At 47.0% G+C, this 20,021-nt stretch overlaps 1 protein-coding gene across 3 annotated transcripts in view; it reads left to right on the forward strand.

Moving 5' to 3' along the window:
* LOC120932444 (A disintegrin and metalloproteinase with thrombospondin motifs 2-like) overlaps positions 1–20,021 on the forward strand; it is a 1,658,079-nt gene that overhangs the window by 484,718 nt on the left and 1,153,340 nt on the right. For all 3 annotated transcript variants that reach the window (XM_040344802.1, XM_040344801.1, XM_040344800.1), the window contains exon 5: positions 14,766–14,922. In XM_040344802.1, coding sequence (XP_040200736.1) covers positions 14,766–14,922 — 157 coding nt within the window. The remainder of the gene's footprint in view (positions 1–14,765; positions 14,923–20,021) is intronic.

Here is a 20,021-nt window from a genome sequence, read left to right on the forward strand (position 1 = left end):
GGTTTACAGCTAATCCAAAAAAATGTACCCTTGGGGTAGAAGAGGCAAAGTATCTGGGGTATACTATTGGAAGAGGTCTAATAAGGCCCCAAATAAACAAAGTTGAGGGCTATTCAGGATTGGCCACGTCCACCAACAAGAACAGGTTCGTGCATTTTTGGGGTATCGCAGGCTACTATCGCCGCTTTATCCCCCATTTTGCCTCACAGGCTGTTCCCCTGACCAATTTGACCAAGGGAAGGAGTCCTGTAATGACCAAATGGACTCCCGAAGCAGAAACAGCTTTTCAAGCTTTAAAACGGCCTTATGTAGTCAGCCAGTTTTAAATTCGCCCGATTTCTCACGGGGACTTTGTGGTTCAGACAGATGCGTCAAATGTGGGTTTAGGACTGTACTGTCTCAGGTTATCAAGGGGGAGGAACACCCTGTTATGTACCTCAGCCGAAAGTTGAAGGCCCATGAAGAGAATTATGCCACCATTGAGAAAGAAATGTTTGCGGTGAAATGGGCTTTGGATTCTCTCCGTACTACTCGCGGGTAGACAGTTTGAGCTGGTGACAGATCATGCCCGTTGAAGTGAATGGCACAGAACAATAGGAGGATAAATAGGTGGTTCCTGGCCCTCCAAGAATTTAGTTTTGTGGTGACGCATCGCCCCGGTGCTGAATGGGGAATGCAGATGGGTTTGTCCCGAGTGCATGCCTGCCTGCCAACCTGTGTCCCAACCCTAGGGTTGAAACGAGGGGGGGGGTATGTGACAGGAAGTTAGGTAAATCTGTGGGTGTTGTCACTGCTGGACATACATTTCTGTCCATGTTAAGATGATACACAGATTATTATCGGGCGTCGGATACCAACATAGACAGAGGAAGGCTAGAGGCCTTTAGAAAACTTCAGCTGTCAGAATGAAGCAATCAAGGCCTTTATAGTAGCCAGAGGGGTTACCACTTGGTTGCTGCGTCGACTCCTAAGGCTGTGTGAACAGGAGAAGCAGTGCCAGACAGTCTCCTGATGAGGTGGAGAGAACATTGACTTTTCTGTGTGATTAAAAGTCAAAGACTATTGTTTGTGCTGTATGAGCAGCACTGTCTATCCAGCGGTAGGCTGTGTTAGACTTCATAGATAGGTTCCTGTGTGGAAGGTAGACGCCCAGAGTGGCTAGAGTTTATTTTATGTTTTTGATTTTGTTTATGCTGTTGGATACTTGCAATGTTTCCAGCAAGAAGGAAAATAAACCAGAAACGTTGTTTTCAACCGTTTTTGATTGCCAGTCTGTATAAGTCAGTGTGTGGTGAACCCATCCAGGGGTCACACACCCCGCTACCGAGCTAACCCCTCACAAAACTTTAAACAATGTATATGTCAACATCCAAAAACACACAAACCTGCAAATTAAGGCTAACGTAGCTCCGTCAACCACTATACATAGTCAAGTAATTTCCTCGACCCCAAAAAAAGGGGGGCCAAACAAAAAAGAAAAAGAAAAAAAACACGGTGTTCAACTGGTGGCAACTCAGTCAACACAATGCACCCCAAATGGTCCACCACAGTCCCACCACCCCCGGTCATCAGAATATGTCTCTATACCCTTTGTAAAAAACATTATTCTCCCCCCCCCTCTCCCACACCGGGTCTCCCCTGGGCCTTGCACATAGCAATCAGTCAAACATTGGCGATCATACTTCCCCTCGGAGAGATCTGATTCACTTTAGTCGACACCTGTCAGGAACTTCCGCAGGCCTTGGGCTCCAACGATCCACATTTCTGTGCAGCAAAAAACCGGCCTCTCAGAGAGCGAGAATAGAGTTGGTCCCCCTTATCAAAACGGATAGGGAAGGTAAAGCTAAACAGTGCCCCCAAAAAGGAGTGGGAGATGCCCGCGTGGTCCTTGTGGTCAGTTCAGGCAATAGCTCCAAGTCAGCGCTCACGAGACCATAATGAAAATGGGAGAGGTGTCCATCGGGGAGTCGGTGTGGGCATCAAATCATCAACAGACAATCATTGGGCCAGGAAGTAATCATGTTGAGAATAAGGTAAGTGCTGAATAGCTGAGCATGGGGTGATGTGGTAGGTCAAAATCCGGCAACGGGCAGCCTTGATCAATCATCCCACGTTCTCTGCAGTCCTCCCTGGATGTGCCGCGGCGTACCCGCCTTAGAGCCCATCCAGGCGGGTGGGGTTTTAGTCTCTTGTGGAGCCATTTCCTCTGGGTGGAGAAAGGGGATCTGAGGGCGAACCCTCCGGCCTCGGAATCCTGGAACTCGGCATACCAATCAGGAAGCGGGACATATTCCAACATCCAATGCTGCACAAAAGTCTTGCAGCCCATCTGGGTCTCGCAGTGTCTATTGGTGGCCACCAGAGGTCACTGACAAGGCAAAAGGAAACTTCGAGGTATATCTCAAATCACGTTCTCTCACTTGTCCAGCAGGAGGCGTAAGGCTCTCTGGTTCTTTAATGTAATTTGAGAGAGATCCTGGAACAGCATAATGGTGGCCCCATTGAATACAATGTGATCATTCCCCCTCGCCTTCCTCATTATATCCTCCTTAAGAGAAAAGTTCTGCAAGCAGCAGATAATGTCCCGAGGGGGAGCGGAGACAGGGCCCTTTGGCCTGGAGAGCTCTATGAGCTCTAACAAGTCAATCACCACATCCTCCTGTCTTTCAAGCTGGCTATTAACTACACTTTGCAAGGCTGGCATGATCTGGGCAGTGCTCTCAGATTCAGGGATACCCCGTACACAAATGTTCCATCTCCTGCCCCTATTTGTCCAAATCCTCCAACTGCCTATATATTTCTATAAAAATGGTAATTGTGGGAAGAGGAGACTTTTTCCAGACGATGGATGGCTCTATTCCTCTGCTTCCCGGCGGATTCAGCTCCCACCATGCGCTCATTAAGGGCCAGGAGATTGGACTTGATGTCCGTGATGGCAGCGGAGAACGCAGACTTAATGTCTGCAGCTATCACCGACATATCTGCCAGCGTGAGGGGATGGTTGGAGCGGGTCACCTCCCTACCTGAGTCCTCCGGGAGGGATTGGGAGTCCTCACTGTAATCCTCCTCGTGGTGCTGCTCCAGCGCCATCTTGGCTTTCCCCATTGTGCTGCGGATCCCAGCTGACGGCTTAAACAGGTCCGTGATGATCCGAGCCGGCGTAGCGGACGCTCCTCTCTTCGAGCGGGAGTGCGGGGTGCTGTAGGACCGCTTGCCCGGCATCTGAGAGCCGTGGGTCGGGGAAAAAATCCGTTGCAGGCCGTGTGTGTTCCGGAGCTCTCTCACTGAGCGACCATGTCCGCCGCGCGCCAAGCCACGCCCCAATACACATTTCTATGTCAGACGTTTTGGCACCGATCTGACATAATTACTACAGTTGACAAGTACATTCTACACATAAAACAGTATTAGCATACCTAATGAGAGATCCAGGAGCCAGGCTGTCTACCAAGCTCAAATCCACCTCACCCCAGTACAGACTCAATTAGCATATCAACAGCCTTTTGCATTACACAGAGGAATGAGTCACTATTGACCGGTAGGGTCAGAATAAGCCAACAACTTGTAATTAGTTCTTTGCAGACATTAAAGAATATATTGTCCATGCTAAAACAATCCAACATATGTCCCTTATTTCCTGGCTCAATCTGTGCCCAAAAGTGACTCCTGTTACATGGCTCCCTCCTTGTGGAACACTCTGGCAGACCCGGCATGATCCTTTTCGGGTCAACTTGGGGTGTTCGGAACAAGGAGGCCGGGATGACGTCTGTTTGCCGGGATAACCCATCAGTATTGCCATTTTGCTTACCGGGTCGGTAGCTGATGGTGAAGTTGTAAGGTTGCAGGGCTAAGCTCCACCGCAACAACCTGCCATTGTCTCCTGAGACCCGGTTAAGCCACACCAATGGGTTGTGGTCGGTGACTGAGGATTCCTGTCCATACAGGTAAGGGTTCAACTTCTTTAAGGGCCCAAACCAAGGCCAAACACTCCTTCTCCACTGCCGCATAGCTCACTCCCCGGGGAGTAGTTTTTTGCTTGGGTATGCGACAGGGTGTTCTCCTCCATCCTCTCCAAATTTGGCTCAGCACCGCCCCTGGTCCAAACATGGAAGCATCTGAAGTAAGGAAACGTCTGTTAGGTGCTGGAGCAGCCAGGACAGGGGCATTTACCAGTGCTTGCTTGAGGGCTAGAAACGCGGCTTCACAAGCTGGAGACCACAGGACCTGCCTAGGTAAATTCTTTTTCGTCAGGTCAGTCAGGGGTTTGGCGATGGCACTATAGTTGGGGACAAAACGTCGGTAGTACCCTGCAGTCCCCAAGAAGGCCAGTACCTGGGTCTTAGTGCAGGGTGTGGGCCAGTTAGCTACTGCCTCTACCTTGGCTGGCTCTGGTCTCTGGTTCCCACACCCTACTCGGTGTCCCAGGTACTGCACCTCTGCCATACCTAAATGGCACTTGTCTGGTTTCAAGGTCAGGCTGGCGGTCTGAATTTTGTCCAGCTCCACCCCTACGTGAACCAGGTGCTCCTCCCAAAACTCACTGTAGATCGCAATGTCATTCAGGTACGCACAAGAAAAATCCTGGAAGCCGTCAAGGAGCCTATCCACCATACATTGGAAGGTCGCCGGGGCGTTTTCATCCCGAATGGCATGACCTTAGACTGGTACAGGCCGAATGGGGTAACAAATGCTGACTTGGGGGATAGCATCCTCGGCCAGGGGAATCTGCCAAAAACCTTTTACACAGGTCGATTGTAGTTTAAATAACGTCCCCTGGCTATACGATCTAGCAGTTCGTCTACGGGGCATCCGGGTAGGCGTCAGTGGTGGTCTTCTCATTGAGGCGCCTGTAGTCCACACAGAACCGGGTAGTCCTGTCTTTCTTAGGCACTAGTAGCTAGATTCAGTAAAATTGGCCTAAACTTGCGGCGGTGTAGCTTAGCGTGTTTAGGCTACGCCGCCGTAAGTTAGCTAGGCAAGTACATGATTCACAATGTACTTGCCTGCTAAGTTATGGCGGCGTAGCCTAAAGCGGGCCGGCGTAAAGGCGCCTAATTCAAATGTGTGTAAGGGGGCGTGTTTTATGTTAATGGGGTTTGACCTTACGTTTTTGACATTTTTTTTTAACTGCGCATGCGCCGGGCGCCTACATTTCCCTGTGTGCATTGCGGCTAAGTACGCCACACGGGCCTATTGATTTCGACGTGGACGTAAACAACGTAAATCCCGATTCACGGACGACTTGCGCAAACGACATAAACATTTCGAATTTCGATGCGGGAACGGCGGTCATACTTAACATTACTATTCCTACTAGGGCCTAGCTCTAACTTTAGGCGGCCTATCTCTAACGTAAACGGCGTAAAAGTACTGCGTCGGCCGGGCATATGTTTGTGAATCGGCGTATCTACTAATTTACATATTCTACGCCGACCACAATGGAAGCGCCACCTAGCGGCCATCCGAAATATTGCAACCTAAGATTAGGACGGCGCAAGCCGTCGTATCTTAGATATGTTTATAGTGTATCTCTGATTGATGAATACACTTAAACATAAGTCGGCATAGATTCTGAGTTAGGTCGGCTTATCTACTGATAAGCCGGCCTAACTCTTACTGAATCTACCCATAGGACTACAGGTGAGGCCCAAGGGCTTTCAGAGGGCTCAATGACTCCTAACTGAATCATCTCCTGTATCTCCTTCCACATTCCTTCTCGGACTGATTCAGGGATACGGTAGGGGGCCTGTCGAAGGGGTGCTTGTCCAGGGGTCTCGACCTTATGCACAGCCAGAGTCGTATAGCCCGGTTTTTTGGGAGAAAGTGTGCCTGTTTCTCCCACAGAAGCCGCTTAGCCTGTTCCTTCTTTGTGGGACTTAACCGGTCCCCTAGCTGTACAAGGCTAATGAGATCAGTTTGGGGGTCTCTCTCTAGTATGGAAATAAAATCTCGCGCCAATGTATGAATAAGTGAAATTAACTAAAAATGTAAATATATAGCCAAGCTGCACTCTGTGAAATTACATAAATGCAATTTAAACAGTGTAGTGAAATTTAGAGGCGCTAGCTAATAGTGTGTAAACACTAGAAATATTATGCATAAATACCTAAATATAAATGAGTTAGTGTGAAATAAAAAACATTTAAATAAATAGTGACCATATATAACAAAATTGACCACAATAATTGTTAAAAGGATCAATCAATAATAATGCACAATGAAAAGTGAAAAAATGTGCCAAAAATTAAAGTCCATATATGTATAAATGATGAATCCTCAATAATATAGACAGAAGATCTTCCACCTTCACCAAGATAAAGAAAGACCACCAAAGTGCTCATGGATGGCACCTTACCGCAAATAATGGACCACTTTAATTAAAAAGAGGTCAATTAGGCAGAATATAGATAATTTTCCAGGCTTGGATCTCTCAGTCTCACAGTCTTGATAGAGCAACACTCCACGCCACATGAGGTATTAAAACAAGAGAAAGAAAATCGCCATAGAATAATATTGTTTTTATTGTATAAAACAGAGCACAAACGCCAAATGGCCTCTTACTTGGTGGGGTGCCTAGCCCGGCACTGAGGTTGAAGGCGTGGGTATTATGGGGAGAAGAGATGGAGTCCTGTCACCGGCATAGAAAACATGCAGAGCCGCAATCGCGTTGTTGGCGTGCGTTCCACCCTCCAAGATTGGAGAGCCAGCAGGACCAGGAAGTGGGTGGGTCGAGCGTGACCTGTAAGCCTCGACGTACGTTTCGTGATGATGATGCTTCCTGACGACGTGACATCATCACGAAACGTACGTCGAGGCTTACAGGTCACGCTCGACCCAATCGGGATATCCAGTGCTTGTGACCATCTCTCTCTGAATCTGTCGTCACCCTTTATCGGTTGATCTCTGAGCCAGGCGTACGAAATTGAGGTAGATTTTTGTACAGGTACACCTGCCAGGCACACCGACTCCAACTCCGTGGGCTGCCTATTAAAATTTGGTCTTCTAGTCGTGTGGTTCAGGTAGCTCCTTACTTGAAAGTATGTCCACAAGGGGAGGCCAGACCTAAGGGCCACCTTGAGGTCCCCAAAATCCCGGAACAGACCGGTTCGGAAACAGTCTGAGGCAAGTATGGGTCTAGCTGTGTCAGGGGTGCGGAGAAAGCTGTTCTCTATCCCTGGGGGGAAATCAGGGTTGTTCCACAAGGGAGTCAGCGGGCTCAGTGAGGTTGATATGTTCGTTCCCCCGGCCACCCTGTGAAAAACTCTCTACGTGGTCCCCAACAATGGGTGTGTCTTTAGAGATGTAGGATAGCTGGTCCATGGCATCCAGGGAGAGAAGTGTAAAGGTCATCCTCAATTTGTATCCAGTCTTTAAGATTGCGGTGGCAGTGCCAATCTATTATCCTCGTTATGTGTGCCGCAAAATAGTAGTTTTTGAAATCGGGAGTACCCATTCCCCCCCTGTGTTTAGGAAGTGTCAGTAGTGTGGCTTTAATTCTCGGAGGTTTGTGGGCCCAGATGAATCTTTGTTGTATCGCAGAGATAGTTTAAAGAATTGTAGGGGAATCCTGACCGGTAGGTTGCGGAACAAGTATAAAAGTTTTGGCAGGATAACCATTTTGCAAATAGCTGCCCTCCCAAACCATGAGAAGTTGCGGGCATTCCACAACTTCAGATCTCTGTCAATTGCTGCAAGAAGGGGGGGGGGAAATTGCGGTATAGATTTGGGAAATGTCTGATGTTAGCCATACTCCCAGATATCTAAGGGCGGACGGTTCCCATCTAAAGGGGCATATAGTCTTGAGTGTCTCTACAGATCGGTCTGGTAAGGTTATGTTTAGTGCTTCTGATTTCGAAAAATTAATTTTAAAATTGGACACGTAGCCGAATAGTGTGAATTCCTGCATGAGAGAGTGGTAGGACTTCTGGGGTTCCGTCAGGAAAAAAGAGCAAATCGTCGCATATGCCGCGATCTTATACTCTCTGTCCGCCAACGAGAAACCTTGTATAGCTTTCTCAGCGATGATTCTTCTAATGAAAGGTTCCAGGAGAGGATGAAGAGGAGGGTGAGAGGGGGCATCCCTGCCTAGTGCCATTATTTATTTGGACTGCTTCCGATAAGGAACCGTTAATCTTAATTCGGGCTGAAGGGTTTTTTTGTAAAGAGCGATATCCAGGATCTCATGTGGAACCCCAGACCTATGTGCTGACAGGTGTCCATCATGTAATCCCAGGCAATCCTATCGAAGGCCTTCTCTGCGTCGGTGGACAAGAGAAGGCCCTCGATTTTCTGGGTGCGTGCCGCATATATTAAATTGAGTGCTTTAATGACATTATCCCTGGACTCCATGCCCGGCATGAAGCCAGCTTGGCTCGGGCCTATGATATCATGTAGAAGGGGGCGTAGTCTATTGGCCAAAATTTTTGCCAACAACTTAACGTCTAGGTTAAGGAGTGAAATCGGCCTATAGCTAGCACAGCTCTCGGGATCTTTGTTGGGTTTTGGCAGGACAGCTACGTGGGCTGAGAGGAATGTAGGGGGCACGTCTCTGGGAGATGCCAACGAATTTAGGGCCTTTCCCAGGGGGTCGACAAGGATTTCTGCGAAGGTTTTATAATAAATGGAAGTGAAGCCGTCCGGGCCTGGACTTTTCCAGTTTAAGTTCTTTAATAACTGACTGTAATTCTGAGTTTCCTATAGGCAATTCTAGTTGACGGACTACGTCCTCCGGTAGGGAGGGGAGCCCGGACTCTGCCAGGTAATCTCTAATCTCCTGACTTCTAGGTTTAAAGGGGTTGATAGGATTTCCTTGAGCAGGAAGGTTATATAGGTTTAGAGTAAAATTCGTGAAATGTTGGGCTATTTTGTCAGTGGTTACATCTAGGGAACCTGATTTATTCCTTATGCCCATAATGTTGTGTGCTGAACTGGCGTCTTCAAGGCCCTAGCCAAAAACTGCCTGACTTGTCGCCATGTTCATAATATACCTTCTTTTTAAAGAACAAAAGGCGTTTAGCTTTAGAGTCAAGGAGCTGTTGAAGGTCCTTCCTAGCGTTCAGTAATGTGCATGCTGACCTTTCCGAAAGGGACTGTTTGTGGAGCGTCTCAAGGTTATGAATTTTATCTGAAAGGAGTTTGATGGTTTTTTCCCTTTCTCGTTTGCGTTGTGACCCCAGTCTAATGAGTTCCCCCCTTACTGTGCATTTATGGGCTTCCCAAATAGTCAGGGGGTCCATGCCCGGGGTGTCATTACGTTCAAAGAATTCTTTTAGAAAGATGGTGATGTCAGGGAGCAATAGTGTGTCTGTCAACAGGGACGAGTTAAGTCTCCAAGAGTTGGATTTAGGAGGCGGTTTGTGTAGATTAAGGGACAGTGAAGTTGGGGCATGGTCTGATATAGTCTGGATGCCTATGTGTGCCTCTGTTACCAGGTGAAGATCTCTCTGAGTTGTAAAGATATAATCTATTCTGGCATGGCGATTGTGGGGAACAGAGTGAAACGTGTAGTCCTTTCCTTCGGGGTGGGTAAAGCGCCAGGAGTCTATCAGTTGCATAGACCCCAACAAGGACTTAATACTTTTAAGTATCCTATATGAAATGGAGGATTTGCCTGTCGAGGTGTCTGCTAGGGGGTTCAATGGTACGTTGAAATCTCCACCTAGGATTATGCACCCAGAACCAAAACCCTGGAGCATAGATAGCGCGTTTCTGCAGAATGTAAGATGAGAGGAATTAGGGAAATACACGTTGGCCAACGTGAGAGGTACCCCATTACATTTCCCCTTCAGAAAGATAAATCTTCCTTCCGGGTCTAGGAGTTTGTCGGTAATGTCAAAGGAAGCATGTTTGCTGATCAATATGGAAACGCCCTTTGTTTTTGCTAGGCTATTCGTGGCGTGATATGCCTCAGGGAAGTAGGAGTCAGTGAGCCTCGGCACCTGAGCAGTTTTAAAATGTGTTTCCTGTAGGAAAACAAATTTTGGCTTACCTTTCCTGAGTTCCCTCAGGAGGGTTGTCCGTTTTTCAGGGATGTTCAGTCCTCTCACATTATGAGAGATCACCGTAGGGTTCTGGCCGAGAGATGAGTACGCCATCTTGGGGATGCAGAGAGAGATGGAAGGCTGCTGCAGGAGGTAGAGATCGAGCACAGAACTAATCAGGAAAAAAACAAACGTTAGCTTCAAGACAATAAATTTTGTCATATATCTGTACGCCTCACTAGGGTTGAGACTGGGCATCAGGTAAAGTAGGGAGACAACAGGACTGGAGCTGCACACAGGGGAGAGACGGGGGAAGAGGGAGGAGGAGGGAGGAGAAGGGAGGGGAAGGTAAGAGTAGAGTTAAAGATTGTTAGCGATATGAGAAATGCAAAGAGGGTAGGTAATCTTCCTATAGACCTAATACGGTTTCAAGGATATCAAGTAGTGTGTCGTGATGAACCCCTGGGGGTCCCTCCCGACGCACTATGTGGGGGGTGTCGAGGCGGTTAGGGGAAGGCTAAGGTCGCCACAAGACTAGAAATTAAACTAGTAAAAAATGTCTTGTGAACCGGAGTAGTCGACCCACAGCCCGTGAGAAAAAACAAAAAATAAAATGTTCTTCTCAAATAAGTGCAACACATATGTCATCTCTGCACATTCTAGTGTAGAAAGGTAGCAGGTATCTAGCAGGAAAAGCTAGCAGGAGCAGGTTATGGGAAGGGAGCATTAACGTATCAGAACATAATAATAAAAAGAAAAAAAAAACCTAGGCCTGACATACCCTACAGGGATGGTGAGGTATTCATGGATGATATTGCTCCAACAGTCTCAAAACAGTCCCTACCTCCCACCCCTAGACACCCCATATTACCCAATCATAGAGAGCAAACATGGCATTGATATCATAACCTGGGGAAACATAAACCGCGAACATATCAAGGTCAGCTTAGTTCCACTGTATGTTCATGGGAGCAAGACCTCCATAACCCCCCTCCCTCCCACATCAACCCACCCCAAGAACCCAAGGTCCAAGGGGGCTGGTGGCGTAATGTCAAGGGATATTGGTTTATAGCAGCTTGGGTTTCACTGTCCCGAACATATAGGAAAAGAGGGGGGGGGGTGATCTCACCACACCGCAAAATCATGCCGAACAGAGCATCTCAAAGACTTCGGTATACAAATCACGGGTGTCGTGTCATGAGGGTAGCCAGGATCTATCATGTAGCACATTTTTTGTTCAGTAGTCCTCCAGGGCCCTGATGACCGGGGTTTGTTGTTAGGGGTGCCTGCTAATGATCCAGCCATGGATCCACCTCTGCGGGAGGTCTTCAGCTTCTTGGAGAACCGGTTGTCGGGAGATGTCAGCGGGGATGCCGGGGGGCTCCTTTCCATGGGGGTCAGGCGGAATTCCTGGTACCATTCAGGGAGGTCAATGAGGTCTAGTTGCAAGGCAGCGCAAAAATCAGGGAGATCTGAAGGGGAGCGTAGAATAAGCTGTTTGCCATTGTAATTCACCATGAGAGCAAATGGAAACCTCCACGTGTACCGCAGGTCTTTCTCCCTGAGCTTGTCAAGAAGAGGGCGTAGCGCTCTGCGATTTTTCAGAGTGATCTGAGATAGATCTTGAAAGAGCATTATCGTTTCTCCATTGTGAATTATCCGTTCATTTCTGCGCGCTTTTCTCATAATGTCCTCCTTTAGAGCGAAACTTTGAAGGCAACAGATAATGTCACGTGGTGGTTGGTTGTCAGGGCCTTTAGCTCTGAGCGCCCTATGAGCACGCACAAAATCTATGGCGGTGTCCTCTGGCCTCTCCAATAGGCCATTGAAAACTCTCTGTAGGGCCAGCGGTACTTGATCAGCCTCAACTGATTCGGGGATCCCCCGTACCCTTATATTACACCTTCGTCCCCTATTGTCAAGGTCTTCTAAATGCCTGTTGATGTCAATAAAATGTTCAGCATATGAGTGGGAGATCTTCTCCAATCTGCGTATCTCCCCATCCCTGCGTTTACCCTCAGCCTCCGCCATTTCCACCTTCCCATTGAGGACCATGAGGTTTGACTTCAAATCAGTGATGGCTGTTGAGAACGTGGACTTGATGTCCGCAGCTATTCCTGTCATGTCCTTGTATTTAAGGGGCCTATGGTTGCGTGAGTAGCCCTTACCCGAGTCCTCGATGGCGGATTGGGAGTCCTCGCTGAAGTCCTCCTCGGTGAGTGGCGGCGCCATCTTGGGCCTCGCTGCGTTGTCCCGAGGCCTGGGTTTTGAAGATATCGGCGATATCTCTCCCTTTCGGGGTGGCCGAAGAGCGGCGGGATCTCGTATGTGGAGTGCCGTACGATCTCCTGTGCATCCTGCAGTCAATCTGTGCAGAGAGACGGGCTTTAGGCTGTGGGTACGACGGAGCTCCCGGATTAAGCTGCCGTCTCCATTGCGCGCCCTTGCTCATATTTTTTATTTTATTTTATTTTATACTACACTTCATTTTGCCAAATTATTATTTATTTATTTTATTTACCTTATTTTTTTGTTGTACGATACTATTTGTACTATTCCTTATTTTCCCATTCACTGTCACCTGAAGCCTAGGTTTCAACTGAATGGGAACTGTTGTGGTTGTTATTGTTGTATTTTCAATCTCTGCACTGAAAAGCAGTTTGTCAGATTACAGGTTCATTTAATGACCTCATCTGTGTAGATTTGGGAGTTTCTTGCCTGCACTCTTCCCAACTCAGGGACTGACGCCTCCACATTTAGCGGTAGGAGGCTAGGTCCCCTCTACAAAACCAGAATAGCAGGAATGTTCTCCTCACTCTTGATAATTTCTCTGTAGTTGTATGTACAACGTGTTATCTTATTGTTGGTGCTTTGTACTTTAACAGTGTACTGTTAATAATGTACTGTTGTTACTTATCCTTATCTGATGAAACTAATAAAAACATTTGAAAAGAAATCCGGGTATAAATTGAAAAATTTGTCCTCAAAACCACGCATATTCTCATACATTTCCCAGAACTGTCCTCTGTTAGCTCTATTGGAAATGATTGGATGGATCCAGTAGCGACGTCTTCTTCTCATCCTCATCCTTCACTTCCTTTCTTCCTCTTCCATCAATACTGCCAAACCAGCTGCTATGACAGCTGACATTAAGTAACGCACAGAGAGCATTTTGGACACAGAAAAACTGGGAACATGGAAGAAGGAAGGAAACGGGAACAAGAATGATGTCAAAAGAGCTGAGAAGCTCTTATTGGCCACTTCTAATGTTCCCTGTCCTGGAGGCGGCTTTAATTTGTGTTGTAAGTCGCCCCAAGTCATGCTGAAGTCGCCCCAAGTCGCGCTGTGGTTCATGCTCAAGTCTGGTCCAAGTTGCCTCCCAAAGTCGCGCTGGAAGTTGTGTTGCCCCAGTGTGAACTGGCTAAGTATTTTGCTAATGCAAGATATTATTGTTTATTATAGGTTCACTGGAGATCACTGGCTTTATTTTCCTACTTTCAATTGTCTGATTCTTCATGATCACATTTGTATTTCAGCATGCTTGGTTGGCTTTTAGCTCTGGCCCAACTTTTTCCAGTGTGTGTGCTACTGTGCATAGTATGATAAGAGGGAAAACCAAGCCAAATTAATAGATCCTTATGCCAGGTACACTTAAAAATACATGTACATACATTTGTGTTTCATATCTGCCACTAGATCAGCTTTAAGACCCCTTTCACACTGGGACAGGATGTGCGGTGGCGGTATAATTGGAATTGCCATTGGAATTGCAGCGGTAATCGGCCACTAGCGGTGCAGTATTAACCCCCGCTAGCGGACGAAAAAGGGGCTAATACCGCCGTAAATGCACTTCTGCAGAGGCGCATTGCCGGCGGTATTACCGCGGTGTCCCATTGTTTTCAATAAGAATACTGGGGCAGGATTATTTCAGGCGTTATTTATGTGCTTCAAACATACAGTAATAAAAAAAAAAACTCTTAATAGTCTCAGAGTCCCGTGTAATACTGTAGCAGCACTACTCTCAAACCACCGTTTGAAAGACCTCTGTGTAGTGCATATAGGAAACAATAATGATGCAGGTAAACACAATGTCATTGATCATAATATTCCTTAACAAGTGCTCCTTTCACCAGGGGGTAATCACCAAGTGGGGGGATATACTCCCCTTTTGGGGATGCACTCACCAAAAAGTGAATTTAAATCAGCATGGAACAATCTGCATCTGTCCTGAATGTTACACTCTCCACCACTTGCTTTCACTTGTAGACCGCAATCCCATATAAGGAAATAAATTCATATAGTGCAGTACCGTTTAAAAAGTTTATTGCAAACCCCACAGATACCCCTTATAAAAATATGCGTACTCCAAGACAAAAGATCTTAAGCATGTATTGTGTAACTTATGCCTGTGTTTGCTCCGGTCACCATGACAATGAAGTCGCTCTGTTACCAGTATTCCTGCAGACTTCCTTGTTCCTGGTCCTTGGAACGCTCACAGTGCTTCTGGTCGTGTAATAGGAGTCACATGCTGACGCGTTTCGTCATTGGCTGACTTTGTCTGAGGGCGTGACTCAACCTATCCACGGCCGGTTATATATACCTGCACGTATCGCTCCTCCCGCCCATTGGCTGGTGGCAGTCACGCTCGCGTCATCCTGGCACAGGCTATTTTTAAAGCTAAAACACCTAAAATATGCCTCAGTGTGAAAGGGGCCTTAGATAAAATAAAAAAAATAAGTAATAAACCCTAATAACTATTCTTTTTTTTTTTTTTTTCTTCCATAGTCTTCTAGCCTAATTGAAACTGGAAACCCTTCGCAAAGCCTGGAAAATGTGTGTCGATGGGCATATCTGCAACAGAAACCTGATTCTGACCATGCAGAATATCACGATCATGCGATATTTCTCACAAGACAGGATTTTGGACCTTCTGGAATGCAAGGTCAGTGTGCTGTATTAAACTACATCAAAACTAAACTAGTTATCACTGACAATTAATCACATGGTTCTGTCTTATTTAAATGGATTGTGTAATGGACACAGGGTTCCTGACACTTATGAGAAATAAATAAGTGGCTTGGATAAACTACAAAATTCCTTCAACATTATAGTCCTGTTAAATGTTACTAACTACATAAAGCAAAACTTTACCCATAACAACTTGATACAACATTATGTTCTTTAGCAACATTCCACATTGATAATTATGCTACAAAAATGAGTGTGTGCTGCATTGCTCCTGTTTATTCTTACTGGAGGCTTCTTTGTTTGTTGAAGCCCAGAGCCCCAGCAGTAAATCATAAAGTGGAACTAAACCTATTGATTCAGGCTGCTTTCACACTGAGCAACGCCAGGTGTCGGCGGTAAAGTGGCGCTATTTGTAGCAGTGCTTTACCATGTTTTTTGTCGTGCTTTTCGGCCGCTAGCGGGGTACTTTTAACCCCTGCTAGCGACCAAAAAAGGGTTAAAATTGCCCGCAAAGCAGTGTTTTGCCAGCGGTTCAGCGCTGCTGCCCTACAGCGCTGCGAAAGATGCTTCTTGCAGGACTTTTTTTCAGCATCTTGCCAGCGCAATGCTCCACTTTCACATTGGAGTGAGAGGAGAGGCGCTATTTTTAGCATTATTGCTCCTGTAAAGCGCCTCAGTGTGAAAGCAGCCTTAACAGTCTCAAAAAATAGGTTACTTTCCTGGAATGCCGGGATTGCTAAATGTCAAATTTTTTTGTGTCCTCAATCAAACTGTCAAACCATCAAATGGCTGGTGTCATAAATGATCACGTGCAGTACCATGGCAAAAGCAGCTCAAAGGGCAGCAGCTTCCTTGGCTGTAAATGATAGGATGGTTTGATTTCTCTTTAAGGCTGTCAGCAGATGGCCTCTACACTCTCGGCACTTCCTAAAAATGAAGATCAACATAGCATGTGCAGAGCAGGGTGAAACCGTGTATTACTGGATTTTATACAGTATAGGCACCTTTTTTAGTTAACTTTTATTGCATATAAAAGAGAGCAAATACAAATCGTAGTGAAAACTGTTTACACAAACGGGTAGCATGGTAGTAAACAAAATGTCCAATAATTACAGAACCATCTCTTCCTGAGAAACCTCAAGTGGTATTCAGGGGAGTTCCCTCCTTGAGAGACTCTCAGACGCCAAGCGCTTGTGACCCCCCAACTAACAAACCCATGTTCTTTCAAAACTGGGTTGGGTGTCACAAATGTAATAGATGCGCTGTCTGTAGCATTAATCACATCAGAGAACGTAAGACTACTAGTTTTGTTTCTAACAGCACTTCACAAAACCTTGATATCAAATCGTTCATCACACGTTCCACCACTCATGTGGTGTACCTCTTAATTTGCCCATGCGGGTTGCAGTACATTGGGTGTACTGTACACCCCCTCCAGGTGAGGCTTAATGACTATATTGCCAATATTAGGAGGGGCTTTAAGGGACACTCAGTGTCCTGACATTATCGGGAGGTTCACAACAGGGACCCTAGAGGCACATAACTTCTTGCCATAGACAAACTTAAAAGTCATTGGAGAGGTAGATCAAAAAGAGCTATATCTAAGCTTGAAATTAGTTGCATATACGGAGTAAAGTGTCTTAGACGCTTGGGCCTTAATGTAGATATATAAATTAATGCATTCATTGACAATTCATGAATATTGATTTTTCTCATTAGTCTACTTTAGGCAAGGTATAGATGCGGTAGATCCGTTTTTTTATTTTTTTATTTTCAATTTTTAAGCTTTTATTTTGTAGGCCGTATTATAATGAGATTTATACTATGTACAAGCAGAGGACATGTCTCAATTGAATGGTTGGAATACCTGCTTTAACATACATCACACATGTCTATTATGATGGAACATGATGCAGTCTGTATATGCAGGAATTTCGTCTTAGGCCCTGCTGATTTGCATATATTTATACATTGTAGTAATTACCCCTTTAATAAATTAATGGTTTTAATAAGACCCTCTCGTGGTTACTGTATGGTACGTGTATGGGCACATATATATATCCCCTTTGGGCTCAGAGGATTAGATATATCAAATTGTAAACTTCCCATTCAGAATGACGGGATATCTGTGTTGAATGTTGTTTTATTGTATATATCACATTATTTTATTTGTATATATGCTTAGTATTGCTTTAAGGTCTGTCAGTACTATACAATAATGAGGCTTGGCCCTCGCCCTCCCCCGGTGAGGAGGAGTTAAACACAGGGAGGAATGCTGGTCTGGCAACTTCTGAAAACTTTCGGTCGAGATTCATTCCTTTACCTGGTCGGACTATGCACCAGTATCCACAGTTCTAAAAGACCAAAACTCTGACCCCCATTATATCTTTGGAGGAACAACATTGATTTACTTTCAAATCCTCAACAGGTCAATAGACTACACGATCAGATTAAGGAATTTTTTGGGATTAATGACAATGAGGACACGAATATAGCATCCTTGTGGTGCACCCAGAAGGCATTTAGCAGGGGTTTACTAGTACAAGCGGCTGCTAGAGATAAAGAGGAAGGCAGGGCTGTTGAATACTTTGCTTGAGGACCTTAAAAAACTGGAATACCGCACAAACACAATCCTTCCCCTCCATCAGAAAGAGATTTATATACACAAAGGTGTATTGTAATAGTAATACAGTACCTGTTGCCGAGAATGTGTTTCCAGCACGACAGCATCGAACTGATTCTCGGCGACAGGGTGCCGACATCTCGCACTCGCTGAAATAGACAAAGCACATTACAGTGAGCGCGTCATAGAATCGACGGGAGATCTGACTTGGATTCCCGCCAATTCTAGCTGCAGCGTTTGGTATGAATCCTGAGAGGGAGAACTTCACGCCAAATTTTAAATGAAAAAACGACATGGGTTCCCCCCCAGGAGCATACCAGGCCCTTAGGTCTGGTATGGGTTGTAAGGAGACCCCCCCTATGCCGAAAAACCGACGTGGGGGTCCCCCACAATCCATACCAGACCCATATCCAAAGCATGCTACCCGGCCGGACAGGAAAGGAGTGGGGACGAGTAAGCGCCCCCCCCCCTCCTGAGCCGTACCAGGCCGCATGCCCTCAACATGGGGGGGTTGGGTGCTCTGGGGCAGGGGGGCACACTGCAGGCCCCCCCACCCCAGAGCACCCTGTCCCCATGTTGATAAGGACAGGGCCTCTTCCCGACAACCCTAACCATTGGTTGTCGGGGTCTGCGGGCGTGGGGCTTATCTGAATCTGGGAGACCCCTTTAATAAGGGGGCCCCCAGATACCGGCCCCCCACCCTAGGTGAATGAATATGGGGTACATCGTACCCCTACCCATTCACCTGGAGGCAAAGTGTAAAAGAAAAAAACACACAACACAGGGTTTTTAAAGTAATTTATTAGTCAGCTCCGGGGGCCCCCCTGTCTTCTTTAGCTCTTTTAGCAGGGGGGCCTTCTTCCACTCTCCGGGGGTCTTCTCCGCTCTCCGGGGGTCTTCCGCTCTCCGGGGGTCTTCTTCCGCTCACCGGGGGTCTTCTCCCATCTTCTCCGCTGTCATCTCGGCCCCGGTTCTTCTCCCGCTCGCTTTCCGGTGCCTTCTTCTTCAGGGCTGGCTGCCACTATCTTTGTGTGTTAGCTCGATTACTATACTAGCAGCGGCCAGCCAGCTCTTCTTCTGTCTTCTTCCCATGTTGACACAACGCTTCTTCCCGCTGTTATGCCGGGTGTCCGGTGCGTGATGATTTATATAGGCCTCTCTTATGATGTCACAGTCCCATCATGCTCCGGTACCTACCCACGTGGGTAGGTACCAGAGCATGAAGGGACTCTGACATCATAACAGAGGCCTATATAAATCATCGCGCACCGGACACCCGGCATAACAGCGGGAAGAAGCGTTGTGTCAACATGGGAAGAAGACAGAAGAAGAGCTGGCTGGCCGCTGCTAGTAATCAAGCTAACACACGAAGATAGCGGTGGCCAGCCCTGAAGAAGAAGGCACCGGAGAGCGAGCAGGAGAAGAACCGGGGCCGAGATGACAGCGGAGAAGATGGGAGAAGACCCCCGGTGAGCGGAAGAAGACCCCCAGAGAGCGGAAGACCCCCGGAGAGTGGAAGAAGGCGCCCCCCCCTACTAAAAGAGCTAAAGAAGACAGGGGGCCCCCAGAGCTGACTAATAAATTACTTTAAAAACCCTGTGTTGTGTGTTTTTTTTCTTTTACACTTTGCCTCCAGGTGAATGGGTAGGGGTACGATCTAACCCCATATTCATTCACCAAGGGTGGGGGGCTGGTATCTGGGGGCCCCCTTATTAAAGGGGTCTCCCAGATTCCGATAATCCCCCACCCGCAGACCCCGACAACCAATGGCTAGGGTTGTCAGGAAGAGGCCATGTCCTTATCAACAGGGTGCTCTGGGGTGGGGGGGCCCCGCAGTGTGCCCCCCCTGCCCCAGAACACCCAACCCCCCATGTTGAGGGCATGCGGCCTGGTACGGCTCAGGAGGGGGGGCGCTCGCTCGTCCCCACTCCTTTCCTGGCCGGCCAGGTAGCGTGCTTTGGATACGGGTCTGGTATGGATTGTGGGGGAACCCATGTCGGTTTTTTATTTAAAATTTGGCGTGGAGTTCCCCCTCATGATTCATACCAAACGCTGCAGCTAGAATTGGCGGGAATCCAAGTCAGATCTCCCGTCGCTTCTATGACGGCTTTGTCTCCATCGCGGCAAGCCAGCTTGGCACTGGTTCCCGCGATGGGGCTCGTAGGTGGTCAATCTCGCAGAGAAAGGGAGCGAGATTGACACAATATCGCGGTCACCTACTGTATGCAGTTAAAAATGGTTGCCATTTAGACCGGCACTGCGGGTGTGCATACAACCTTTTTTCCCATGAAAAAATCAGACCCTTAAACTATAAATACTGTGACTTTTAGTGACCAGGTACACTTCTATTTAAATTGTGATTTCTATTATAAATATCTAAGGGTTTTTGACTATTCACATTGGTGTCATAAGAGCGCGCCCTATTTCACTATTTATGTTATTTGAAGCAC

This window comes from Rana temporaria, chromosome 3 (assembly GCF_905171775.1).
Source record: "Rana temporaria chromosome 3, aRanTem1.1, whole genome shotgun sequence".
NCBI classification, from domain to species: Eukaryota; Metazoa; Chordata; class Amphibia; order Anura; family Ranidae; genus Rana; species Rana temporaria.